At 40.7% G+C, this 27,464-nt stretch overlaps 2 protein-coding genes across 3 annotated transcripts in view; one reads left to right on the plus strand and one right to left on the minus strand.

Annotated features, from left to right (window-relative positions):
* Positions 1 to 8,008, minus strand: part of LOC144606477 (sodium/glucose cotransporter 2-like) — a 36,211-nt gene extending 28,203 nt beyond the window's left edge. The window contains 5 exon segments of the mRNA XM_078422625.1: positions 125 to 184; positions 1,386 to 1,490; positions 2,299 to 2,370; positions 7,719 to 7,975; positions 7,978 to 8,008. Of these exon segments, the coding sequence (XP_078278751.1) occupies positions 125 to 184; positions 1,386 to 1,490; positions 2,299 to 2,370; positions 7,719 to 7,975; positions 7,978 to 8,008 (525 nt within the window).
* Positions 8,009 to 13,912: 5,904 nt separating this feature from the next.
* On the plus strand, positions 13,913 to 25,191 carry tbl2 (transducin beta like 2). Of its 2 annotated transcripts, none has more exons than XM_078422627.1 (7): positions 13,913 to 14,126; positions 16,414 to 16,541; positions 17,409 to 17,593; positions 17,909 to 18,060; positions 18,576 to 18,702; positions 18,999 to 19,151; positions 22,160 to 25,191. In XM_078422627.1, exons 1-7 carry the CDS (start codon positions 13,994 to 13,996, stop codon positions 22,614 to 22,616), a joined length of 1,335 nt encoding a protein of 444 aa, XP_078278753.1. In that variant the 5' UTR covers positions 13,913 to 13,993; the 3' UTR covers positions 22,617 to 25,191. The 2 variants fall into 2 exon arrangements, with proteins under 2 accessions (XP_078278753.1, XP_078278752.1); XM_078422626.1 differs by having other exon boundaries at positions 13,914 to 14,126; positions 16,411 to 16,541.
* Positions 25,192 to 27,464: the final 2,273 nt, after the last annotated feature.

Raw genomic sequence — 27,464 nt, forward strand, 5'->3', positions numbered from 1 at the left:
CATACTGCATATTGTATATAATACCCCAATACCCGTCATAGTAATTTGCATATTTCCATGTATCATCTAATGGCTGTCTGAAACAAATGCTGAAACAGTTCGTTTGAGATAGTCTCATACTTACCCCAGCTGTCAGGTACACTGGAACAAAAAGCCAACCCAGAAGTAGCACAATAAACAAGGCCTGTGGGAAACAAATCCCAATGTTAAATATGACAGATCATTCCACATTTTGTCTACCAAGAGAGTTAGGAGAAGGGGACAGAGTACAAGACATCACTAACGTTGGCATGAACATTAGGGAGGATTATGTCAATATGAATCTATACTGGGTCACAGCAAGAGGGTTCCTGTTGTGTTCCAAGAGTCTGTAGATCTTCAATCTTGCACCAATCTTGCCAGTGTCCCTGCAAAGGGAAGAGTTTATGACTTTGGTGAACAAACGAGAACAATTACGATTAGGTGATATACTATGCATGGATTTTAAATGATTGTTGCTTGAAAAAGGGAAGAAAAACTCAGGGATGTGATGTTTTTTGGGGGAAAAATTGGTTCAAGCAAATGGGGAAGGAATGGCTTTGGTGAAATTGTAAATTGTCCCTAGTGTGTCGGATAGTGCCAAAGTACAGGGTGATTGCTGGTCGGCAAGTACTTGGTGGGCTGCACTGTATCTCTAAAGTCTAAAGTAAAGTCTAAAGAACTAACTATCTGGTGACAAACTTCAAACAAGTTTCATCAAACACCCAATTGACCCAAATGGGATGTATGCATCTGATTCCTCAGGGTCCAAATAAATGAATGTAGAAGATGCAAAGATAATTGATGGGAGTAGGATAATGAATACCCAAGAAAATTCCGGTGCTATAATCTTGAACAAGGCCTAGTGTTGGAGAAACTCAAGGGTTCAGGAGTATCTGGGAAAGGGTTGGATAGGCAACGTTTTGGGTTGGGTTCCTTCTTCAGGCCTGAACTGTGGGAGAACAATGGGAATCACAGTGGAGGAGCAGTGCGAGGGGGTCTCACAGAACCCCTGTCAGAGAGAGGAGGAGAACTTCTTCAGAGTAGGCATAGTTTGAGGAGATTTTCAATGGAGCAGTAAAATGGAGACACAAGAAACTGCAGGTGCTGGAATCTTGAGCAAAGCCGAAAGCACTGGAGGAACTCAGTAGGTCAGGTGGCATCTGGGGAGGGAAGGGATGGACAACCTTTTAGGTCAGGACCCTTCTTCACACTCGTCGGTATCTGAGTGCGGACGGGATCCAGCATCAGGACAGAACATGTGTCCAGTTGACCAGGATATATGAAGAGGCTCATCTTTAGAAAAACGGAATCCCAGTGATCCAGTCAAGATTCCACAAGTCTTTGAATTGCCTCATTGTACTTACATTCCACTCAAAGCCACCGACTGCCAAACCATTTGCTGCCCCTGTGCCTGCCAAACCAACAAAGTGCCCACTTCCAATGTTACTGGCAAAAAGCGAGGCTCCAACCTGGAAATTCAATTGAGAAAGTGAGATTTTTTTGCCGCTGGAAAAGTCCTTAAAACTTATTTCTAATGCAAGAATGGACAATTAGCTGTCAAAACAAAAGTATTTTTCTCTATACAAATTGAGGCTTTTTTTGAGCATGTAGCAATTACGCAACAGGCCAAATTAATCTAAGGGCGGCACGGTGGCGCAGTGGTAGAGTTGCTGCCTTACAGCGAATGCAGCGCCGGAGACTCAGGTTCGATCCTGACTACGGGCGCCGTCTGTACGGAGTTTGTACGTTCTCCCCGTGACCTGCGTGGGTTTTCTCCGAGATCTTCGGTTTCCTCCCACACTCCAAAGACGTACAGGTATGTAGGTTAATTGACTGGGTAAAATGTTTTTTTTAAATTGTCCCTAGTGTGTGTAGGATAGTGTTAATGTGCGGGGATCGCTGGGCGGCGCGGAATCAGTGGGCCGAAGGGCCTGTTTCCGCGCTGTATCTCTAAATCTAAAAAAAGATATAATTGAGAAATTTCTGGTTTGTCCAAATCAGCTTAAAAGCTACCTGTTGCTGCTCACAATCATAAAGCATAAAGTCAAATTCCTGCTGCTTATAGACTTTGATTCAATCTAAGCCATTTGTATTTTCATGTATTTAGACTGTGATGTGCTTGTCAACTGCGACCTATTGCTTAACAATGGCATCTTCGTGAATGAACACAAAGGTGATTTTAGTTTCCTTAAGATGTCAGATTTCTGACAATGCAGTTACGATAGTTTAAGAAGCTGTTATCAAATAAATTAAATCAATAAAATAGCAGTTGCTTACAGTGTACCATTTCATGTTCCTCCCGGCTAAGAAGTACCCGCCCACTGTTCCACGGTTGGTCTTGCACATGGACTAAATAAAATATAAACAAGATATATAGACAACAAATCAGATTGTATTCAATTTATCTAAGAGCAGGTAAGTGTGTTTGCTTTGGGTAGTTTGTACCAGCTGGTAAAACTGAGTGATTGAGGTGAATGTTCAACACAGTAAATGCTCTACTAATGGATGAATGAAGAATAGGAGACAAACTTTTTTATTTGAGAAACAGTTCTTTCAGTTCCAGTTGTACTTGTGTTAATTTAATACATGTTACTGTACTTCTTGGAAACCCTCACATATTTTTGTGTCCTTGAGTGGATTTTCTATTCTCCAATGCTAATGCCATCTTCCTGACAATGTTTAGGCTATCTCTGGTAGAAAGAACTTCAAACAAGAGGAGCATTTTTATTTGCTCTGAATTTATTTATTTATTTAGATTTATATCATTTATTTTCGTCTGAAGGGTCTCGATCCGAAACGTCACCCATTCCTTCTCTTCAGAGATGCTGCCTGTCCCACTGAGTTACTCCAGCATTTTGTGTCTACCTTCAATTTAAACCAGCATCTGCAGTTCTTTCCTAAGCATTTTTATTTACTGGTCTTTATACAAGATCACATGAACTGTTCTGCTGGACTTCTTCCAAAGCATTGGCCTGTTCCAGTCAGTAAACTGAATAAACAAAGTATTTGATGCAAATTTCTCTTTAATCTTTAGCTTACATGAACAACTGTGCTAAATGAGGAGCAATTAAAATTCCTCAGTAATGTTCCCTTGTAATTATTTGTGGGCCCCTTGACCTCTCTGCTCTGTGAACTCTTAGAGGGTCAGATGGAATATTCTGAAATGTAGATTGATGATGCTCTACTGATAAACCGTGTCCTATCTATTCAGTAATAACTTCAATTGTTAACCCCTGTGCTGCTGATAGATTTAGGGAATTCTTTCAACAATCTTTTTACTTCCCGTTCACTTTAGTTGTTCTGACCTTGTAAAATCTATAAATATCAGAGCTTTTTGTTAGATATTGTTCTCTTGCAATTATTGCAGGGATCTTTTATATTTTGTTCTTGGATTCCCCCATTGTGAAATATCCCGCCATGCTCTAAAATGAACAGATCTGTTTCAATTTTTAATCTCAACAAATGTCAACCATGTTGCTGCATTGGTAAGGTACACACTAACATTGGTAAGGTATACAGTTACATGAAGCACATTGTCAACCAATTCTGATGGGAATAGTGTACAAAATAACTATTGTGCAATGCACAAGGGAGCTAATACCATCAACAGGAATAGTATAGGGATATAGAGAAACATTGAGGATGCCTTTATACTACACTTGAATCTTCTAATCAGTGCAGTACCAACAGCCTATAGAGTGGACAGAGCTGACTCACTACACTATGAATTCAAATAATGTTTGGATCCAATTAACCATTTTTCTTTCCGCAGATGCTTTACTCCAGCATTTTGTGTCTATCTTCTGTGTAAACCAGCATCTGCAGTTCCTTCCCACACACTTACCAAGTTACTCACTAGTTTCCGCAGTTTAAAAAAAAAATTATGATCAAAGAGGATTAATAAAGTATTGCTAGAACAAAATCCAAAATAGGGTTCAAATGAAACTGCATTTCCATTCCATCTGGCATCAAAATGGAATTATTTGACGTGCCTTCTTCAATCCATGTAGTCGTGACCAGATTTGCATGGGAATTGCAGCTTCAGGATTTGCCCTGCAAGTTTTGCTTGAAGTAAAAATCAAGTCACAAAATTTCACTCAACTGGTACCGAAGTAATGGTTGAAGCTTTTCCAAATGCTTTCCTCTGATTTTCTAGCTGTTTCTCTGGAGAAGATGGATCATTGCTGCAATGGATTCTATAGGTGATGGGTACCTTCCACAATCTCATTCAAGACATCACCCATTGGCCAAAGAACAACAGTGAGATGTTTGCTGTGAGGAGAATCATTGGTGCTTAAACCCTGCCCTTCTCTGATGCTCTAGTTCACAGAGTAGGCATCACTAAAACTGGCCAGGAGCAAAATACCTGGCCGATTTTTCACAAAGACATTGAGGTCAAATGTAGAAATAGGGTGCAATCCAAGTACTTCATGTCGTGTGTGTTTTAACCGTACACCTTAAGTAAAATGAAAAGGATCAGAACAGACCCAGGGTTGGTCCCTCAGTTACTAAAGTACAACCCCTAAAACAGAAAGGGAACACTATTCCAATTGGCCAACAGGAGTTAGGTGGAGTGAGCCAATAAAAATGAATCCACAGTTTATCCTGAACATAGCTGTAGTCATCCACGTAAATTAGTTAGGTTACATCTAAAGAGCATATAGCCCCTACAAAAGATTCGACTGCTGCATATTGCTCTGATGATAGAGGGCCTAGGTAGCTTTTAATTCTAGCAATTTCCCCAAGGGTTCAATTATACTGACCTTAAGAATTCTGGGCTCATACCTTAGGCCTTGCTCAGACTCATAGCAGCTGTTAAGATGTGATGGACTTTCAACCAAGATGAAGCAGAACAATACCCCACAGTGGAGGAGAGTAGTATGAGAACATGTAACGGTAGTGGAACTGTAACCATAAAGAGGCAGTGTAACAGAAGCTGGTAAGGGGTAGTGGAGGAAAGAAAACTGCAGATGCTGGTTTAAATCGAAGGTAGACACAAAATGGTGGAGTAACATAGCGGGTCAGGCAGCATCTCGGGAGAGAAGGAATGGGTGATGTTTCAGGTTGAGACCCTTCTTCAGTCTGAAGAATTCCTTCTCTCCCGAGATGCTGCCTGACCCGCTGAGTTACTCCAGCATTTTGTGTCTACCAAGGGGTAGTGGAACTTCTTTATTTGATTCAGGAGCATGGAGTCAGTAAGGGGTAGTGAAATTGTACCTTGTATGTGAAATTGGAACTGTACCCTGTCTATGGATCTGAACCTCAATAAGAGACAGTTGAAATGTACACAGTAATGGGCAATGGAACTGTGCCGAATGGAGAGAAGTGGAAATGCACCCAGCAAGGGACAGTGAAACAGTATGCAATAAAGAGCAGCGGAACTGTACACTGTAGGAGGCACTATAACAACATCTAGTATTGTGCAGTGGAACAGTATTCAGTTAAGTACAGTGGAAGAATATCAATTAGATAGAATGGAATTTTACTCTCTGTGGCACAGTGGAAATGTACCCTAAAACAGAACCCGGATAGATCAGAGGATCTGTACTTCACGATCAGACAAAGGAATGGTACAGCAATGTAGAGCACCAAGACAGTAATCTAGTATGAGCACGACAGTAATCTAGTATGAGAATCAAGACAGTAATCTAGTATGGTACTAAAGGACTATTGGATGTGGGCTGCAAGTACCCCAATGTGGAACAGTGGGAAATACCTCAGGAAGAGGCAGCCATACGATCACCGCCAGCCCCCAAGTGGACAAGATGGGGAGACATACTTCTGACACCCTCACCCTGAACACAGGATCCCCCCAGGGTTGCGTCCTTAGCCCCCTACTGTACTCCCTGTACAAACATGACTGTGTGGCCAGGTTCAGCTCCAACTCCATCATCAAGTTTGCTGATGACACTGTGGTGGTGGGCCTGAACTCCGATAACGATGAGAAGGCCTACCGGGAGGAGGTGGCTGATCTGGCACTCTGGTGTCAGGACACCAGCCTCCTCTTGAATGTCAAAAAAACTAAGGAGCTGATTGTAGACTTTAGAAGGGCTCAACATCCGAGGACGTACACGCCACTGGAGTTAAATTTAGAGTCTCTCTGAGGATCCTTCAGTGCTTCTACTCTGGGGCTGTAGAAAGCATCTTGTCCGGGAACATCACAATCTGGTTTGGGAACAGCTCTGCCCAGGACAGGAAGGCTCTGCGGAGAGTGATGCGTTCGGCCGAACGCACTATGGGAACTACACTAGCCCCCCTGCAGGACCTATACATCAGGAGGAGCAGATCCAGAGCCAGCAACATTATGGGGGACCCCTACCACCTCAGCAACGGACTGTTCCAGCTGCTACGGTCAGGCAAACGCCTCCGCTGTCACGCTGTGAAAACAGAGAGGATGAGACGGAGTTTCTTCCCACAGGCCATCAGGACTGTTAACTCTCATATCACCAGGGACTAATTTAATTTACTGTATTCATTTATTTTTTGTGTTAAATTTTTTTTTCCTATTCTGTTTTGTAGTTTAGCACAATCCGCAGGTGTTGCCACTTTCATTTCACTGCACATCTTGTATATGTATGTGACAAATAAACTTGACTTGACTTGACTCTTACATTGCTGCATGAGCAATAGAACCGTTCTTGTTACTGGGCATAAAAAGGGATTCTAATGTGGAACTACAGGATAGAAAATCCGCAATTGGAGCAGTGGAACTGTATCCCAGTGTTGGGAGTGGAATAGTATTCCACTATTCCACTCCTCATGGAGCAGTGAGTCTGCAGTGAGTCTGCGGACAGTGTGGCCGGTGCATCTGTTTTTCAATATCACGCAGAATAAGGCAATCATACCCCGATCATTTCCTGAAATGATGGAAAACACACAGTGCTGGAGGAACTCAGCGGGACAGCCAGCATCCGGTGAGGGAATGAACAGATGACGTTTCAATCTAAAGAAGGGTCCCAACCCAAAACGTTGCCTGTCTATTCCTTCGGCAAATGTTGCCTGACCAGCTGAGTTCCTCCAGGACTTTGTGTTTTACTCAATATTCCAGCATCTGCTGTCTCTTGTGTCTCCTGAAATGGTAGATTGGTTTTATGAGGAGAGATTAATCAAACCAGTCTGCATTATCTGGAGACTGGGCAGACAACTTGTAGATGATGTTTATCCAAACTAAGGTGTACTGAACTAGGAGTCAGTTTCAAATTACGGGATTAACCATTTAAATGAGAATCTTTGCATTCACCACCCAAGATGACTCTGAAGGCTCAGTTGTTGAGTAGATTCAAGACGGAAATGGAAAGGTTGTTAACATATTAAGCAAATTAAGGGATTTGGAGGTTAGTGCAGTTGTGAAGCGGAGATACATAATCATTCATGATCTTATTCAATTACAGAGCAGGCACCAAGATCCTAATAGCCTACTTCTGTTTCATCTTCTAATATTCTTACTCGCTTCGGTTCAATAAAAATGCATCTGGCTGGGAAAGTGAAACTGTTTCAATGCAGAGAACCAAGAAGTTAGCCCAAAATTACAGTAGTTTTACTTGATCCAATAATGAGGCAGTCTGATCAGATCTTCAGGAACAGAAATGGAGAATAAATATTGAATTAAAATATGGCTAATTGTGTTACACATTCTGCACAAGGAAAAATTTGCACAAAGAAAATAATTCAAAAAGATTGAGGGAGTAAATCCTTACCCACAGTCCGATGCCGATGACCATAATAAAGTACACAGTAATCACGCTGATGTCTGCAGCATTGTTGATGGCCACAGTTTGAGATGGAGATGTGGTTGATGGTGGAGATGTAGATGGTTTCATTGTAACTCAGTACATAGATGGGGAATGCACCAGCATGAAAGAGCTGAGATTACACCTGATAGAGTGGGGGACTGGCCGATTAATACAAATCTGGTGAGTAATGATTGAACCAATCGCATTTAATAGGTTACTGAGTGCCGAAAACCTTCTGATTCGACATTAGTCATCACTCCGAGGAGCCTTTCTAAAAGTCGTTCTAATATCAGATTTCATCAAAGAAATCTTAATGAATTACCCTGCTATGGCATTGAGATAGACAGTTCAGATTCCATCCCACATTTCAGCTGGGAAAGATACTAATTATAATAATGTTTTTGTAAGCTGACAAACGTCTAAACTCTTGCTATCTTAAATTCAAATTAATATTTGCGATTTAAAATTAACTTGACACGTAGGTATCAGTCCAATATCAGTCCAAGTATGACACAACTCAGTTTTCAGAGCAGAGGTTATTTTCATAAGCTGTTCTCCACAGGATCTTCAACATGTGGTTTTCTAAAAGGAATTGTAAAAAATCTGGCATCCGGTTGTTCAACAATCCTGATGGTTCAGCGTTTGGGTCATTTATTGGTCCAGAGTGTGAGCAGGAGTACCAGAGTGCAAGTGGGCAGAAGCAGAAGTCCACCATGGGGCTGGGACTGGGGGCAGATTGTGGGCTGAGTGTGAAGTGGGAGCTGGGGTTGGAGTTTGGAAGACCAGAGGTCAAGCATATAAAGTGGTTTGCAGCGGGAGCAAGTATCATGAGTGTTTATATATTTCCTGCACCCTTTAAACTCACAAATTTCACTGGAATTTTTATTATACTAGTGTACTGTGTAACACAAAGGAGCAAGAAGAGATAACATTCAATTGAACAGGCAAACAATTACTGAAATGTCAAACACATAAGAAGTGTTGGATGTAAGGTAGCGAGAAATGATAACAAGGAGAACTTGTTCAAGGCGGGAAGTCTGAGAAGTCTGACAAGGAGCATTTGACGGCACTGGGCCGTAACTCACTGGAGTTTTGAAGGATGAAGGGGGACCTCATTGAAAAGTACAAAATAGTGAAAGGCATGGATGGAGTGGATGTGAAGAGGATGTTTCCACTAGTGGGACAGTCTAGGACTAGAGGTTATAGCCTCAGAATTAAAGGCCATTCTTTGAGGAATAAGATGGAGGAATTTCTTTAGTCAGGCCAAGTCAGTATATATTTTCAAGACAGAGATAGATAAATTCTTGATTAGTACGGGTGTCAGAGGTTATGGGGAGAAGGCAGGAAAATGGGGTTAGGAGGGAGAGATAGATCATCCATGATTGATTGGCGGAGTAGGCGATGGGCCGATTGGCCTAATTCTGCTCCTATCACATCATCTTATGATCTTATGAACTGAAGGTTATTCGAGCCGTTTGATTTAGACTATTTATAAGAAATAAAGGGGGTATTTTAGCCAAGAGAGTAGTTTGCTTGTGGTTGAATCCTGGAGAGCTGGCTGACACATTGATGAATTGATGACACTGGATGAATTCGGGGTATTATTGACTGAATCCAAAGTCTACAGGGCAGATAGAGTAGCAATTAAAGATCATGGTTTCTGTTGGTATCAATGCCAGGTTCAAGGTCTTGTGCTAGAAGATCAAGGCATTATTACTAGGATGTAAATCAAGACCTCTGGGTGCTGATAAACTCTGTACTTTTCCTGTGCGATATACTGAATGGATCACAAGAATGATTGTCCAAAAAATTACGCAGCCGGAGGGCTGATGCGGAAGTAAAACATTCACATTCTTTGCACATTGGAGTAATTTTTCGAACAAAATAATCTAAACTGAAGGGGACTCCATCTAAATTACCCAACTCTCAAAACTATGGACATCAGACTGAAACTATAAAGATTACATTGCGACAGTGCTGATGTTGCCTTTTGCCAAAAGGATACTTTGTAAATCTTCATAAACGTAAGTTCTCAACATAATCTTTATTTAAATTTAGTCTGGTGTTCATGGATTAGTTTTGAGAGTTGGTTAGTCCATGAAGAGGAATTTTACAGACTTGTGTGCAGGAAGGAACTGCAGATGCTGGTTCATACTGAAGATAGAAACAGAGTGCTGAAGTAACTCAGCAGGTCAAGCAACAGAACCCTTCTTCAGACTGTTTTACAGAAAAATTTCAGAGAATTTAACAGTCTTGTTGAACGTCAGTTGTTTGGTTCAGTTGCATTCTTTTTTTTAAATTACTGTAGATAAATTTCACATACATCTTTGTAATGTTGACACCACTGCTTTAATACAGATTGTTTCACTGCATTATCTGACAGAACTGCAGAGGCAACTCAGAAGAGATCTGCTTTTATTTTTTTTTTTAAACTGCATTTTGTGCAATTGAAGTTTAAAATACAAGCACTCAATAATGTTCAATGACATTTTTTCTTTACAGAGATGCTCCTTGTGCATAATTATATGTGAGCTATCGACTCTGCATCCTATTTGTAAATTTCCCCGGTGAGGGACGAATAAAGGAATATATTATTCAGATTAAATTTAATCACAGAAGCCTTGTTAAGATTAATAAGGAACCAGCAGGCACTGAGCCAAGAACATGCTTTGTGAACACAGTACTGGATCCTCCACATAACTCTCAAGGCACTGCTTTCCCACAACATGCTGTCAAAATAATAAAGTAACATCAATGAACAGCATTTTAGCTGGAGACAAAAAAGAATGAGATTTTCATTTAAGTTTGAATAAAATTGTTCTAGTCATGATTTTATTATCCAAGGGAGTTGAAGATTTGTAACCATTCCTTTGATGAAAAACAATCTGCATAAAAAATCTGCCATAATCAATGTATTTGTTTGATTAACCAATATTTTTCATTCTAATCTACTTACAGTGGGAAGGTTAGTCGAGCAGTGAAGAGAAAGGTGGATGAGAAAGGTTGGGGCAAACAATGGGAAAAATATCTAAATTACAGAAATTATACGGGACACTTGTAAACTGGTTGTTGAGCTGTTCAGTATCATTCAGGATAACAATGGTTTAGTCGTAGCTCTGCTCTAATCCAGTCATTAATTTGTTTTTTTGCCCGACAAGAGAGTGCTTTCATGAGTGCTACTAATTCAAAGTAACCTACACCTCTTAAAGGGGAAGGGTAATGTGTCTACAGCAGGTGAACTCAGTATGACCCAATACAAAATGAAGGGAAGAAGGTACTATATTTTTTCAAACATACCAGCCGGTTTTGTGCAGGGGTTGGAGCGATGATGTTTCTGCAGGAATCCTTCCACCATCCGGAAGACAGTACCACACACAGCTAGCAAATTCAATTTGATTCTTGGTCACTTATCTACATTATGGACAATTTACTATCGCCAATTTAACTACTAGTATATTCTTGAGATGTGCAGGAAGCACTCAGTGGAAACTCACACAGTTGTGGGGACAATATATAAATAATTCCATTCATAGAACCTGAAATCAGAACTGAACCTGGACCTTTGAGTTTGAGGCAGCAATGCTAACTCCTGCACGACCTTGCTAACATTTGGTAATCTTTGGCTGCCTTGAAGTCCAGAACAGTTGTTTCTTCCTTTCAGATAACATCCAGCATCCACTTCCAAAGGAGCCCTATGTCATTCACTTTATAGTCATAGTCATACAGCGTGGAAACAGGCCCTTCGGCCCAACTTGCCTATGCCGACCAACTTGCCCTATCTACACTAATCCCACCAGCCTGTATTTGGCCTCTAAACATATCCTATCCATGTACCTGTCTAAATGCTTCTTCAACATTGTAATAATACCTGCCTCAAGATCCTCCTCCGGCAGCATGTTCCATACACGCACCACCCTTTGTATTAAAAAAGTAACACTTCAGGTTCCTATTAAATCTTTCTCCCCTCACCTTAAACCTATGTCCTCTGGTTCTTTATTCCCATACTCTGGGTAAAAGACTCTGTGCATATACCTTCATGATTTGGTATACCTCTATAAGATTCCCCCCTCATCCTCCTGCACTCCAAGGAATAAAGTCCTAGCCTGCTCAACCTCTCCCTATAGCTCAGGCCCTCGAGTCCATCAGACTCTTAAAACATCCCTGCACCCTATGACATGGTGACCAAAACTGAACTCAAGATGTGCCCTCCCCAACAACTTATATAACTGCAATAGGATACATTCTATACTTGTAGTTAAGTACTTAAACACTAGTTTTGGGGAATAACCACCTTCCTTGATTATTTGTTTCAGCTCCTTTGGAAACTTTTCTGCTACCATGGTGTATGCTTCCTGCAAAACCACTGGTTTAGCTATTTTTTGATGGAATTGGCCTTGAATGTATTAGCAAATTCATGACACATATCATTGCTTCTCATCTTCTAAACATTGTCTTTTTACACTATTATTGCTTGTGTGTGTGTGCGTGTAATACATAGTTTCTATACAAATATATATATACTGAACTTTTTATTTCATTTATTACACTGTTTATATTGTTTACAGAGTTTACTATGTTTACATATTCTGTTGCGCTGCTGCAGGTAAGAATTTCACTGTTCAGTTTGGGACAGATGACAAAAAATGCTCTTGATTCTTTATCCCTTTCACAATTCTCTATCTTATAACATCTTTCCCCTTCGAAACACAGGATGCACCCTCAAGTGTCTCTGTACAAGTACAGCGCTGAATAGATATATATATATGATTGAAATTTCACCACACCACCCCACGTGGCTATTACACACAATTGGAAGTCCATTTTAGTTTTTGCAATCTATTTTAAAAGTTAATTGTATAAATACTGGGGTTAATTTCATGGAGCCGTCATACCAAATAGACCTCATGGTGTCAAATGCCTGTGGTCTGTCATTTCAAACTGCCTGTGCCGGCATACTGCAGCTGTCAAGTATTGAATGGCCATCTAGATGACAGTTGCACCGATTATTTCAATTGCCACTATTACTTATAATTCACTGTTTTGGTGAAACACTTACAATGTCAATATTGGGTTCAGGAAATAGGTCGTTGACTGATGTTTATATTTAGCAGTAGTTCCTATTATCTATAATTGCCAGCTTTATTTATCTCCTCTCTGCCTCCCAACATTAAGGGTTGTTCGTTTTAGTGAAAACGGCTTTGTAAAATGAGATACACACTCTCCAGAATCGCACTCATAACAATAAAAACATGCAAGTTGAACATTCATAAATTAAGGAGTACCTGCAAGAAGAAAGCTTGAGGGGTGTGGGACACAGTACTAGATTGTTTTAGTGAGTGCAGGAGTTTCTTTTGTAATCAGTTAGATTTAGCACACCTGTGGAAATGAACAATTTCGTCGGGAAATGTATTTTTCGGTCATTGTCTTGCTGCGCTGCAGTCTATTTTCTTTGTGCATGCTTGTGTGTAGTTGTAAGATGTAAGTAGTTGTAAGGTTTAAGCCTAAAATGGGAAGATGTAGATCAATCCCCTAGGCGGATTGATCCATGCCTGACTTTCGTATTGCTGACCTGATCTACGGTCCATGCCTGGTTTTGTTAGTGTTACCTGTATTACGCTGCTGATTATATTCGTTTCACTTTGTAACCATGAGGTGTGCCATGCAGAGGTTTTCTCACTTGCTCTCTGCATTGTATTTGTAATAAAACGCTTATATAGAAGTTAAACGATTTGTGGAAATCTACACTTCTTACAGGATTTACCATGGAGAGACCTCTTCACAGCCCACACTGCCCGGAGCTAGAATGACTGCCTCGCCGCCCTCTACTGCTGCGATGTCCCCAAATACCTGGGGCTAATCTGCAATCAGGGCCTGAAGTGAAGGCCCCTGCGGCGCTATCGTCCACCGTGCGCTCCATCATGTCCCAACAGGCGGACAGAGTAACCTCTACCGCCCCCAAATGGCGGGCTCCATCCCGGGCACGGAGCGCGCGCCGGGCTTTGAACGTTGGGCGCGCGCCGTGCACGTGCCCGGGACAGGGGCGCGCGCACCGAGCAGCCCGCGGCTCCAGGGACGTCCAACGCCGCCGCCGCCGACCTGCGCGCTGACAGATGGACGCAATCTCTCCGCCCGCCCGACGTGTTGACGCAATCCGCCTTCCACACCCGACGTGCTGACGTACTGCGCGCCGCTGCCGCTTCCACTGCCACGCGCGCTCACGTTGTCGTGCAGTCGGGCGAATGGAGCCGTTCGCCGTCGTCGCCCTGTCCCTGTTCTTCGGGGCGCTCATTATCTTCATCTCGGTGATGGTGAGCGGGTCGCGAAAGACCTTGCCGCAGGAGAGCAGCGGCGGCAACAGCAGCAGCAGCGACGGTAAGGGGCTGAATGGCCGGCCGGGCTGTGCGGGTATTGGTGGTGGCCGAGGCCTTGAATGGAGCGGGGTCGAGAGCGCTCTCCAGCGGCCGGAGGACTGGGCAGCCGCTCCACCATCCACCCCCTGATCAATGGGGACCGAGCAAAGCCCAACACATCGGCCAATACTCATTAGGACTTCAAAACAACTTCATAGGAACATTCTCAACACAAAATATGATCTTATAGAGCCGTAAAATCATAAGGGGAATAGATAGGGTGCATATACGGTCGGTTACCCAAGTTAGGGGAATCAAGAACCAGAAGACAGATTAAAGGTGAGAGGGGAAAGATTTACTGGAACTTGAAGCGACAACGTTTTCACTCAGAGGTTGGAGGGTACATGGGACGAGCTGCCAGAGGTTAACTGAGGCACCAGCTGCCAGAGGAGGTAGTTAAGGCAGGAACAGTCAGACAGGTACATGGATAGGAAAGGTTCAGAAAAATATGGGCCAAAATGCAGGCAAATGGGACAAGCTCAGATGAAGCATCATGGTCATCATAGACGAGTTGGGCCAAAGGGCCTGTTTCCATGCTACTTGGTTCTGTGACACAAAATAAGAGGCTGCTTGGGCATGATACAAACAGCTGGAGTAACTCAGCTGGTCAGGCAGCATCTCTGGTGAAAAGGAATACGTGACGTTTTGGGTCGAGACCCTTCTTCAGACTTGCAAGTGACCAAAACTTTTATTGTGCACCCAAAGCAATGGAGCCATTTGGTGAAGGTAATATAGTCAATAGCCCACCCTGTAGTTTCAGACAAATCTGTCGCCTCTCAGTTTTTCTAAATGTAAGAGAAGAGGGATAGCTTACTTGTTTTTTTTCTGGTAATTACAGACCCAGGGTCCTAAGAACTAATCCAGTAGATAGTGATCAGGCAAACCCTCAATCTGGAAAGAGTGGAGGAAAAGATAGGTTGTAGGTGAGAGCTATGTGATATATAGGCGTGGAAACTGACATTTTGTCTTTGAACAATGGTGTAGTTGTAAAATAACGATGGTAATTAATCAATCCAAAACATCAGTCAATATCTCTTCCTTGAATGCCACCCACTGCATTTAAGCTCGTGTAGCAATATTACTCAGAAAGGAGAGGGCATGACAAGTATTGACAATTAGAATCAAGGAAAAAAAAAAAAACTGCTGGAAGAACTCCGCGGAGAAGGCAGCATCTTCGGAAGGAAATGTACACTCAACGTTTCAAGTCAAGACCCATATTTGGATTAAAAGAGTAGAAGGGAAGTAGCCAGGGTAAAGAGGTGAGAGGGAGGGTTGGGGCAAGAATTGGCAAGTTCTTTGTGGATCCAGGTGAGGAGGGATTGATTGGCAGATAGAGTCAGGTGGCCTAGGAAAGAGTCTGACTTGGTTTCATCAATTTGGAGGAGTTAAGCAAAGCACAAATTAAGGTTCCCAGACAGAACAAGGACAGAATTCCCACGGTCATTGCCTTTCACCCCACCAGCCTCCGCATCCTACACATTGTTCTCTGACATTTCTGCCATCTCCAACATGATTCCATCACCAGTCATATCTTCCCATCTTCACCCCCTTCTACCTACCGCAGGAACCACTCCGGCCACAGTTCTTTGGTTCAATCATCCCTTCCCATCCAAACCACCCCCTCCTCAGTTACTTTCACCTGCAACAGCAGGAAATGTAACCCCTGTCCTTGCACCTCCTCCCTCACATCCACTCAGTGACCCCAGCAGCCTGTTCAGGTGAAACAGAGGTCTACATGTACCTCCTCTAACCTCATCTCCTGCACCCAAGGTTCCCGATGTGACCTGTACATCGGAGAAACCAAAGTTAGACTCAATGACCGTTTTGCCAAAACACTAGCCAATGTATACTGATTCTTGCGGTTGCTAACCATTTTAACTCCCCTTCCCATTCCCAAACTGAACTTTATGTCCTGAGCCTCCTGGAGGAACACCACTTTATATTCTGCTTGGGTAGTTTGCAACCCAACGGTATGAAATATGAATATTGAATTCTCCAATTTTAGGTAACTACATGCCCCCACAACCACCACCAATTTGTTTGTTTTTTAAATGTCAGAGTTTAATTTTGGCTGAAATGTGATGTGGTGTTTTTGCTTGCGCCCCTTTTGGGGCAGCAACCTCTGTCCCTCTTCCTAACTTAATGGATGAAGAGATTATGTAGTTGAACACTATGATTCTAGATTGCTTTTCAACTGAATTATTATAAAAGATTGGAGAACTGAAGTCGCCTGTTATTTTATTCAGAAGACAGTAAAGTCAGTAATGGTGTGAGCGATCGAAATGTGGCATCAAAGAAGCAAAAGTTGCTACGATCACGCAAAGAAAAGTTGCAGCATCACGTGTTTACCCACCCTTTGCTGGCCACTTCACTGAAGGTAAGGAACGTCGAAGTTATAAAGCAACACATTACCTGCTTCAGCATATGTGTTACAAACTATCACTGGGAACACTGAAAATGGGAAAAATAAAGCAAAATATGTGTAAGTTCTAAGGTTCAACAACAACTTTCTATACTATAGTGTAGTAAATTATTTCAAAGTTTATCGTAGACATTTCTATATTCCATTCTTTTATATGGCTGAAATTGGTTTAAAGACTATGGACCATACATCAAGCGAACTGATCAGTGACCAGCATTACCTCTTCAAAGAAACATCAATTGAATACATGGTGATCCAGAAAAAAAGGAATAACTTCATTTCACTGTAACTTGAATGTGCAGAGCAATATAAATTCCAATCCATATAATTTATCATTTGGGCGGTGATTTAAAGCAAAGCTCTTTGCTATAATACCTGCTAAGATAGGTCATCATATTTGCCTCAATAAAACAATTTTTAAATAAGGATCATCTAATATTTCCAACCGAAGCAACATCTTCCTAACAATTCAGACTACCCTTGTAGTCTTTTGGTTTTGAATTCATTACTGAATTTGGTCTTATTGCTCACAGTTAGGCAACCCTTCCTTTTTATAATTGATCAGCATAGTAGGATTATTTATAAAGTAAGGTAAGTTCACTAACCATGCTCATAAGCAGTTTTAACTGCTGATCATCATAGGCATATTTATTAACTTGCATGATGAAATTAGAACACTTGGAATAATGTTTTTTTTCCAAATCCCTTTTTTACATGAAAGATGTGTGATGTTTATTAAAAATAAGAAGCATCACTATAAGCCATGCATGCTTTATCAGTGACTGAAAAAGTTTAGTTTGAATTGTGATTTTTGTTTTTAAGGGCCACAGCGCGAATATCAGCTGCCTAGATTTTAGTAGCAATGGAAAGTACCTAGCCTCCTGTGCTGATGACCGTACAGTTCGAATTTGGAGCACAAAAGATTTTCTTGAACGTGATCATCGTTGTATGCGGGCTAATGTTGAACTTGATCATGCTACACATGTATGCTTCAGCCCTGATTCTAGGTAAAATATGTATCAAACTATGTTAATCAGAGATTCCAATCTTGTTCTTATCTCATTGTTCAATTGGGTATGCCATTTAGATTTAGCAGCTATGTGCCAAGGAAGAATGTTATTTGAATACTTTGGGAATCCCACTTGCTTTGGTTCAGTGAGACTTGGAGTTGGTGGAAAGGATTTGGCAGTTTCTAATTAATCATGCATGATTTCAATTGCAGCCGGTTCTGATTCTTCGCTGTTTGATCATTATTCTTTTGCGGCAATCTACATGTATGAGCGGTGTTTTAATAGCATTTTCTTTTTAATTCCATCCCGAAGAGCCTTCATTACATGGCTAGCGAATGAAGAAACAATCCGTGTTTTTAAAATGACTAAAAGGGATGATGGTTCGTTCACATTCATTGCTGCACCCGAAGACTTCCCAAAGAGGCACAAAGCTCCCATTGTGAACATTGGAATTGCAGAAACAGGTATAGTTTATTGATTTTCAAATTTCACCCAACTGATGGATCCTGGGGCTGGTTTCAACCAGCTTTTGATTAGTTGCTGTTGTTTGCCAAAGTTAACCTAGTATTTTGTAACATTCATTATATTTGTTTGGGAATATTCTCCCTCCATTCCCAAATACAGTATGTTTTGTAAATATCTCTTTCACTCCATCGCACCCCTGTGGTCAAGTCTCCAAATCCCTTTGTACTAAATTTTGAAATAAGAGACAATATTTTGGGATGACTTGCCATACTTTCTCCCCACAATGTGCAAAGGAATATTGTTAGTGCCTGACTGAAATTATAGAATTGCTGATTGAAAATGACATGTGTAAATCCATGTGTAGAGACTGCAGCCTGTGTGCATTTACAAGTTTGATTACCTGCTGTTAGTCCTTTCTTTACTGTGTGACAATCATCTATAAATGCTGTGTACAGAGAAAATGTATATGGATATGGACCAAACTATAATAACACTGTGTCTATTTCAATTTTAGGAAAGTTCATTATGTCTGCCTCCAATGATACTACCATCCTAATCTGGGATCTAAAAGGAGAGGTTCTTACTACAATTAACACTAACCAAATGAATAATGCCTATGTCACTGTGTCTCCTTGTGGAAGGTCAGCATTGTGCAGTTTTGTTAATTTTATTTTCCAACAGTAAATGTGCTGGTTCAGCAATAATACTGCGTACTCTTCACAGGAGGAGAGGAGTAGCCGTGTCAAAACTCTTGGGTTCTGATCAAACAGCGCTTCAGTGTTAGTGCTTTGGGTGTGTTGGAGCAATTGCTTTATTTTGCCTACACTCGCTAATCATACTGCCCAAGGAATGATTATGGTGATAGCAGATTTGTACAGTTTTTAAAGACTGTAAAATGACTATATTTCATAGATCATGGTTATTTGCTTTTCTGCAGATTTGTGGCTTCCTGTGGTTTTACACCAGATGTGAAGGTTTGGGAAATTTGTTTTAACAAATCAGGAGAATTCCGAGAGGTGGTGAGAGCCTTTGATCTAAAGGGGCATTCGGCTGGGATTTACTCATTTGGTTTCTCCAATGACTCCAGAAGGTAAGACCTGGCTTTTGTCACCTGCAACAGTGACCTTGGTTAAGAGTATACCTATATTTTGTATTCTTGCAGAAAATTCATTTCACTGGCTACGAGTAGGCAAATAGGCCTATATGAACTCTTGATATATAACCTAGAACTGTGTACATACAATTTAAGTGAACTTATTTAGATCTTTCTTGACCTAATAACTATTGTTTACTTACAAGTATAGAGTTGAAATCATCATTATTTGCAGTATTTCCATTAATCAATAAGGATGGCTAATTCCCGCAATGCAATGGGAAGGGAGAAGATGACTGGGCCCAAATGGTGATTTTATACCATTTGCTAGCAACAGATGGGAGGTACCAGAAGACTAGAGGATATCTAAATTGGATACAAAGTTGGTTTGGTAATAGGAGGCAGAGGGTGGTGATTGAAGGAACCTTTTTGGTTGACTGTGACCAGTAGTGTACCACAGGAATCAGTGACGGGATCTTTATTATTTGTTATTAACAACTTGTTTCTGAGTGTAGGAAGTATGCTTAGTAAGTTTATGATTAAAGAAAATTAGAAGTGTTATGAATGGTGAGAACATTTGTCTATGGAGCATTGCCAGGTGGAATTTAATCCTGACAAGTGCAAGGTGAAATATTTTGGGAAGTTTAATAAGGGTAAGGTATATACAGTAAATGGCAGGGAACTAAGGAATGTTGCCTGAAAATGGGTAGATAGGGTGGTGAAGAAGGAATACGGCATACTTGCATTTATTGATTAGGACATACAGTTACAAGTTGGGAAATTGTGTTGCTACTTTATAAAACACTGGTTAGACCGCACTTTGAAGTATTGTGCACAACTCTGGTTGCCAAATTATGCTCGGGAGAGTGTTGAGGTGGTTCAACAGGTTTGGAGGGTTTTAGTTATGGGGAGAGACTGCATAGGCTGGGCTTATTTTCCCTGGACAGAGGAGGAAGAGTAGAGATGTATGTAGTGGTATATAAAATGTTATGAGGTATAGATAGGATAGATACAATCTATTCCCCATGGTAGGGGCATTAAAAATAAAGAATGCATAGTGAGAGGAAGGAGTTTTAAAGGCGTTCTGAATTGGAAGGGTTTTTAATAATAATAATAATAACTTTATTTGTATAGCACTTTTCATACAATTGAATGCAACCCAAAGTGCTTTTTACAAAAATCCATGTCTAAACAAAAATACAATTTAAAACAGTAAGGACACAGACAGTTAATAACATTAAAAGCACAGATTTATATAAAAAATAAAAATAAAAAATTGAGAGTATAAAAGGACAATAAACAAAAACACTGAGGTCAAATACAGAGTCCCATATACTATATGAACGCTGCTGAAAGGTATGCTGAGATAAATACAAGAGAATAAAGGTAATTTTTACAATGTCATCAGAAGAAGTAAAGTCAGTTAAAAGCTTGATGGAAAAGATTTTAGCTGCCGTTTAAAAATGTCACCTGAGTGGGCAGTTAACCCAGGTCTCACTGCCCTGGGTGGGGTATTCCACAGCTTGGGCGTTATCGAAAAAGGGTGCTTCACCAATTTTCTTATTGCTGCGGCATTGAGAGGATAACAGGCTGGCGTCAGAAGACCTGAGCACTCGAGTAGGGGCTTAGGGAAGGAGAGACTGCTGCTCCTAAGCCATTTAGGGCTTTATAGACCAGAAGGAGGACTTGAGAGTCTATCCTGGATCTCACAGGGAGCCAATGAAGGGAGTATAATACTGGGGTGATATGTTCCCTTTTCTTGGTATTTGTTAAAAGCCGTGCTGTGGCATTTTGAATGAGCTGTAACCTGTTGGTGGATTTTGAAGGCAGACAGTAGGGAATGTGCTGTCAGAGCAGACGGTAGATTCAAATACGGCTTAAGAAGCATTTGGACAGCTACTGGAATAGGTAAGACATAAATGCATACGGACCTAATTTGGGCCAATAGAATCAGCGCACGTGGGCAAAAAAGCAGTGTGCACTTGATGGGGCAAAGGGCCAGTTTTGTGCTCTGCAGAAAAACGAATTGACTTGAATTATTCTTGTCTTCCTCAGGTTTAAGTGTCTTGAGTTTGCAGTCATTAAATGCTCTTCTATGATCTTTTTCAAAAGTGGTGCAACTGAATTTGGATACAGGATGTTAGATTAAACTATATAGTGGGATGTGGAGTGTATGCACATGAATCTTGGAAGATAGCAGGAAGTTTGAGAAATCAATTACAAGGGCAAATGTGAGCCTGGACATTATAAATGGAATGCATATTGTGTAGTGAAGTTGCATTGAATTTTTGTAAAACGTGTAATCCACAACTAGAGTTTTGTTTCCATTTCTGAACACTGATCTTTGGAGCGGATGTGAAGGTTTTGGGGTGCAGAAGCAATTCACGAGTGGTTCCAGAGAAGAGCTGCTTTATTTAATGGCTAATCTGGAGAAGCTGGTGGTGTTCACTTTGGAATAGAATGGGTTGAGAGAAAATTTCATAGTGTTCACATTCATCAAGGATCCACTGGAGTAAAAAAAAGGCAACTGTTCTCATCGGTAGTAGATTTGAAAACCAGAGGGCATACATTAAGATGACTGGTGAAAAATCCAAAGGAGACAGGACTCTTAAAATATGTTTTATCGTACTTTGGATAAGAGAATTCGCCTAGCATACAAAAAAGTCGTATGGGTTGAAAGGTTAAAAGTAAATGTGAACCAAGATCAGGTGTAACTATTTAGTGTGTCTATTCATTTGGCTGCTTCTACTTGTTGATTACATTTCGTTATAGAGCAAGATTTTTAAGGTGCCAAGAACAGCAATAAATGCCACATAATTTTAGCTGGTAATTTGGATTAATTGGGTAAATTATTAACTTGTGGGCAAAAATCATTAAAAAAGAAAAAGAAATTAGTAATTGGTCAGAATTGCTATTGCTATGGATTCTGGTCTAAAAGATTGTTTTAACAAAAATACAGACTATGATAATTTGAAAAAATATATCATTATTTGTTTCCTGGATAGAATGGCAACAGTTTCAAAAGATGGCACCTGGAAGCTGTGGGACACCGATGTTCAGTACAAACAGCAGCAAGACCCATACTTGTTGTTAACTATGAAGTGCGATGTTTCTGATTCCTGCCGAATCGCTCTTTCTCCTGATGCCAGGGTGGTAGCAATTTCCAATGGCTTCAACATCACGATACACAACACCAAGACGGGCAGGCAGGAGGAAGAATTTCTAAATGTGCACGGCGAGGACATTGTTGGCTTGGCTTTTGACATCAACAATAGGTTCTTAGTTTCCAGTGGCGATCGTGCTATTCGGGTATTCCACAATGTGGTGGGTTACCGTGCAGTTATTGAAGAAATGGAAGGCAGATTAAAGAAAGCAACTACAGATGCAATGCGCGAGAGGTTGCAGCAGCAGATCGATGATGCGAAGATTGCATTAGATGCAATTTGTACAAAAAATCAATAACTGCAACAAACTGCCTTCCATTTCCTGTGATTTTGGGGTCTCTAGACTCTGATGAATGTTTATGACTTCACTTTATGATATCTTGTACACCATGTGGGTACAGTAGCCCTTGCCATTAGATTCCAGCTGTCTGTAAGAGAACCTCAAGATCCTCTGGAATTGATGCCCAGGACTCAATTGTAATCTGTTTGGGCTTGAGCAGAATGTCTACAAATGAGAATATATACATTTTCAAACTTTGTACTTGGTCTTTTATTGTTTTGTTCCACTGCAGCAATGTGTATTACTAATGTGTCGACAAGCCCGATTAGTTGAGCATTTAGGTTTGGGACCTTATTGCCCATAATGTATCTGTGGTTTATATTGATAAAGGTGCTATATAGCACCTTTTTATATAGTAGCAATCAAGATATCTCACTCGCCTCCTAAAATGTTGTTCCATTTGTTTGGGTTTATGATACCTCCTGATTCCTCCTGTTTGCGGCTTAACATTTAAAAATTTTGTTTTGAGTCCAGCACTTAAGTTTATATTTGTGTTCCGTGAAACTATTAATTTGGGTTATTAGAAGTATCAGTCATCAAAGAAGCAGCAACGTTCGGTAAGTGTAACTAAATCAAAATAGCAAAGTCACAGAATTTTCCGATGTTGGTAATAAGGTACAGCTTTTCAGTTGTTTACTTTGATTTTAAGAGGGACCTGCTACTTGGACATAGTGATAAAAGGACACTCTTAACATTAAGTAATAGATTTCAAACTCTACGCTGCTGCTTTGTTTAAACTTGCACAGCAGTCACAGCAAGCTGCCTTTGAAATACGCTAGGGAATGGATTTAGCACCAAAGGTGATCCTTTAGACTCAATCCCCTGTTAGTTTTCTTGCCAGGAACTTGATTGCGATTGGAAATTCAGAAAGTGAATACATTTCATAAATCCCCCCCCCCTTCTTTCATGTGATCACACATACCTTTGACTAGGTTAGCCATTTGCTGTATTTTTATCCATGTTTCTACTCCCCCCTCCCCCGCTCTTCTCATTCCACTGACCAGCATCTCCTACAATAACCTCTCTGCAAGCAAGTGGCATTGGTCTGCAGTCAGTATACATGTCTTGTCAGCCACATGTGTTGTAAGCTTTATGCAACATTGCATCGTATTGTTGATTTGAAGTATCAATGATGAAAGAGTAATAAATTCTAAGTAGGCTTGTGATTTTTTTTTATTTTAGCTTGGTTAAAACAAATAAATTAAGCCCTATTTATATCTTCTGAAATATTTTGAAGTGTAATCATCAGCAACCAATTTGTACACAGAAAGCTCCTGGAAACAGTAATGTGATAATTTCAAGATTATCTGTTTTGGTGATGTTAATTGTAGGATAAAAAATGGCTATGTGCCAAGGATGGCAATAGATCCTCAAAGAATGCCACTTACACTCACAGGAGGAGTTGAACCGAGCCTTAGGTTATGACTCAAATAAAAGATAGAAATTTCAATAATACAGCACATCCTTGCTTCTGCATTATGTTTTTGTGTGCAAGTCTGTGGAGTGGGTCTTGAATGCACAGCCTTCTTCCTCAAAGATATGACACCGATTAAGTCACAGTTGACATGCACGTACAATTTAATAATTTGGACATGCATACGCTTTTCTAAATATTTAACGGTGTACATCTGTGATCGGTTTTATAGCTGTCTTCATCTTTTACATTGCCTCTTTTTGTTTTGTCCTTTTGCTGACCAGAATTGGTTTTCAAAATGTGTTATCTTTGGAACTATGGATAGCTTCCTTTATAATTTTGATGTTCTTGTATGATAAGTTGTAATTGAATAGGGCTTTATTATACCGGAGGCAGTGTTTGTGGTAATGTTTCTTCCTACAGCATCAATTATTATTTGGGATAATAGCAGGTGGAAATGCAAATTATTTCACATTGCCTTAAATAACAAAACCATTTCCCAATGACAGCTGTGATCAACTGTGTTTTAGTTGTTGAGCGTATGATGCCTCCATCTTCAGCCTTCTGCTCGGCCAGAGTCTGAACAGCATGGTTTGTAGTAGAGGCCAGGAGACATAGTGGCAGCCTGATTTGTTAGAACAAAAATAGGTCCTTTGTCCATTAGGCAGGTTTACAGATTTTTTTTTCCATTGCAGCCAGTTGTAACTAGATCTGCAGCAGCAATGCACAGATCCCATTGACTTAGATACTGGGTTTGAACGCACACTTTGTCCAGACATTTGGCTCGTGTGTTAGTTAGTCCCCCGGCCCTGCTGCAGAACCCTCAAGATGGGTCAGACTGGGATTGCTCCACTCTCCAGCCTTTCTGTGAAGGGAAACAGGGCTGCAAGTCACTACCAGGGCTTGGGCAGGAGAACGTAGCACTGTCCTGATGTGTTTTGGTAGCGAGCTGCTTCAGGCATTTTCACAGTTTTTAAATGTTACAGATATTCAGAGAAATTTAAGAACTGTTGAAGTGGATTTAAATAATTTAAAGAAAAGTAAAATAATTAAACTTTGTATTAATTTACCGTTTAATGTATTTTAACGATGTGAAATAAAGAAAAATGAAGAAACTAACCTGAACCGTTTACTGCATGGCTGGTGTCGAAGCTGAAGAGCCAGATATCAAGTATATTTACCACCTCAGCTTGGAATGATTTGGTATTGGATGGTGAATCCAGGGTTGGAGCATGAAGTCAGGTGTACGATCATCCCCTCAGTGGGTCTCTGACTTCCTCATCGCAATGCACAGTTTTTAAAAAGTGCTGAACGTTGTGAGGTACTGCCCACAATGGAGCTTGTAGGAGGGGCTTGAATGTGGTGTCTTTGATAGAACTTTGATAGAACTTTGATTTAAAAATCATTTTTTTAATGTTTGGCATCTTTCTATGTGAAAGATTTGAAATTGTATACATTCATGGGATATCTCATTTTATAAAATGGTAAATGACCGTATAAAATAATAATCCAGATTGTAGTTCAAAATGGGAACTAAACTGTACACATCCATTAATTGGAACTTCAAAATGATCCAAAATGATGTAAAGTGAAGAAATGCAGGGGACAATTGGGGAGTGACTGGATTCCACAGAGAGCAATGAGAGATGTGACTAGGTTTTGGGTTTGGTTTGGTTGCAGTTTAGCTTGTCAGCACGGAGAATTCTCTACTAACCAGCTCTGTGCACATCGAGGATGTATCTTTTGAAACAAAACAATTGATCTGGTAATGGTTCAGGAGGCCAGACCTCCTCAAATATTGAATAGTGAGTCCCTTTTGTGGATGATTGATGAGAAAATGGTGGCACCACAAGAGACTGCAGATGCTAGTTGAGTGAAACTTCCTCAGAGTCAAAGAAAATGGTGGCCTTGCATAGAGAAAATATTTGGTTGAACACGACTGAACGGTGTAAGTTTCCACTCAGTTCACATGTACTATGTGCTGACATAATTGGAAACATGATCACAAGAGGGATTTTACATGTTTTTTTTAGATAGTTTTGTTTTTTACTGGACCCCTTTAGTAATGAAGTTGCCAAGATTGAATTGGATTTCACTGATTGGTTTCTGTGTTTGCATCATTGCACTGTAACAGTGTATGTTCAGATGATTAAAGATGATACTTTAGATTCTTTCCATTGTTCAATCGAATGATACATGTATCATATCAAAAAGGATAGAATCCCTTTTCATTTCCCTTGGCTTTACAGAATGCAAGAGATACATTTTACTCTGGCCAATAATACATCAGTCCAATAATGCAGTAATGTCAGTTTAATAGCTATTATCAGCATGCAGGTGAAATCGTTGAAGAATTTGTAGTAGGTTTGAGATGGATTGTTAAATGATTCATGATGTAGGTTATGGATTGCGTATTTCGTAGCCGTCTTAGCGGCTGCTCTGTGGATGTCGGGCAGACATTTGATATTGCCCAGGTAATGGAGACAGCAGTCCAGCGAGCACAGGATCATTATCAACAAGCAAAGGCCCAGAGAGCTAATGCGATTGGGCCCAGCATCCTTGAGAAAAGGGGAGAATGACCCAAGGGGGCGATGTCATCACTGGTGGCAAGTTATATCAAGCTGATTACTGCACACATAAAGGTTCTTTCTGGTTGCAATAATTGTGGCGTGAAAGGACATTTGTTTAAAAGTACATTAAGACCCAGACAAACTCAAATAATCACGTCGAAGCGTATTGGGAAGAACATCAAAGAGCATTGTACACAGGACTGACTTGTATCTCGAGCCCTCCAAACCAGGTACCATACTTGTGAATCTTTTCTGCACCCTATCGAGGTTAATGACATACTCATAGTTTGCTGTTCAGATCTACACACACTAGCTTAAAGAACATTCAGTACAACTGTTGGATTGATAGAGCCAAATGGAAATGTACAGGAGATTTTTTTTGTGTTCAATGAAGGAAAGTGTATCAAAGAGCACCTTATGTCTGAGAATGCGGTTACCCCAGCAGTATGAATATTGACTTCTCTAACTTCAAATAACCTTGCTTTCCCCCTCTTTCTCTCTCCATCTCTCCCCCCTTCCTAGTTCTTCAATGTCTGACTATCCCTCTGATTCCATTTTATCTGCATGCTTCATTGTCACCTTCTAGCTAACAATGATCTATTCTACATTTTCCTTGACCTTTGATGTCTCGTTTTCACACTTCCTTTTCTCTGTTTCTCCCTCTCCCCGACTCTCAGTCTGAAGAAGGGACTCGACCCGAAACGTCACCCATTCCTTCTACTCAGATGCTGTCTGTACTGCTGAGTTACTCCATCATTTTGTGTCTATCTTCAATGTCATAGAGTTGTACAGCATAGAAACAGGTCCACCATCACACCATGT

This window comes from Rhinoraja longicauda, chromosome 26 (assembly GCF_053455715.1).
Source record: "Rhinoraja longicauda isolate Sanriku21f chromosome 26, sRhiLon1.1, whole genome shotgun sequence".
Taxonomy (NCBI): domain Eukaryota; kingdom Metazoa; phylum Chordata; class Chondrichthyes; order Rajiformes; family Arhynchobatidae; genus Rhinoraja; species Rhinoraja longicauda.

What these genes read in the sequence shown, in the direction of transcription:
- tbl2 (XM_078422626.1), top strand. Translation starts at nt 13,994, where the DNA reads ATGGAGCCGTTCGCCGTCGTCGCCCTGTCCCTGTTCTTCGGGGCGCTC. An exon ending in TGCTGGCCACTTCACTGAAG is followed by an intron (nt 16,542 to 17,408) that starts GTAAGGAACGTC and finishes TTTGTTTTTAAG; the next exon opens with GGCCACAGCGCGAATATCAG. An exon ending in CATTGGAATTGCAGAAACAG is followed by an intron (nt 18,061 to 18,575) that starts GTATAGTTTATT and finishes TTTCAATTTTAG; the next exon opens with GAAAGTTCATTATGTCTGCC.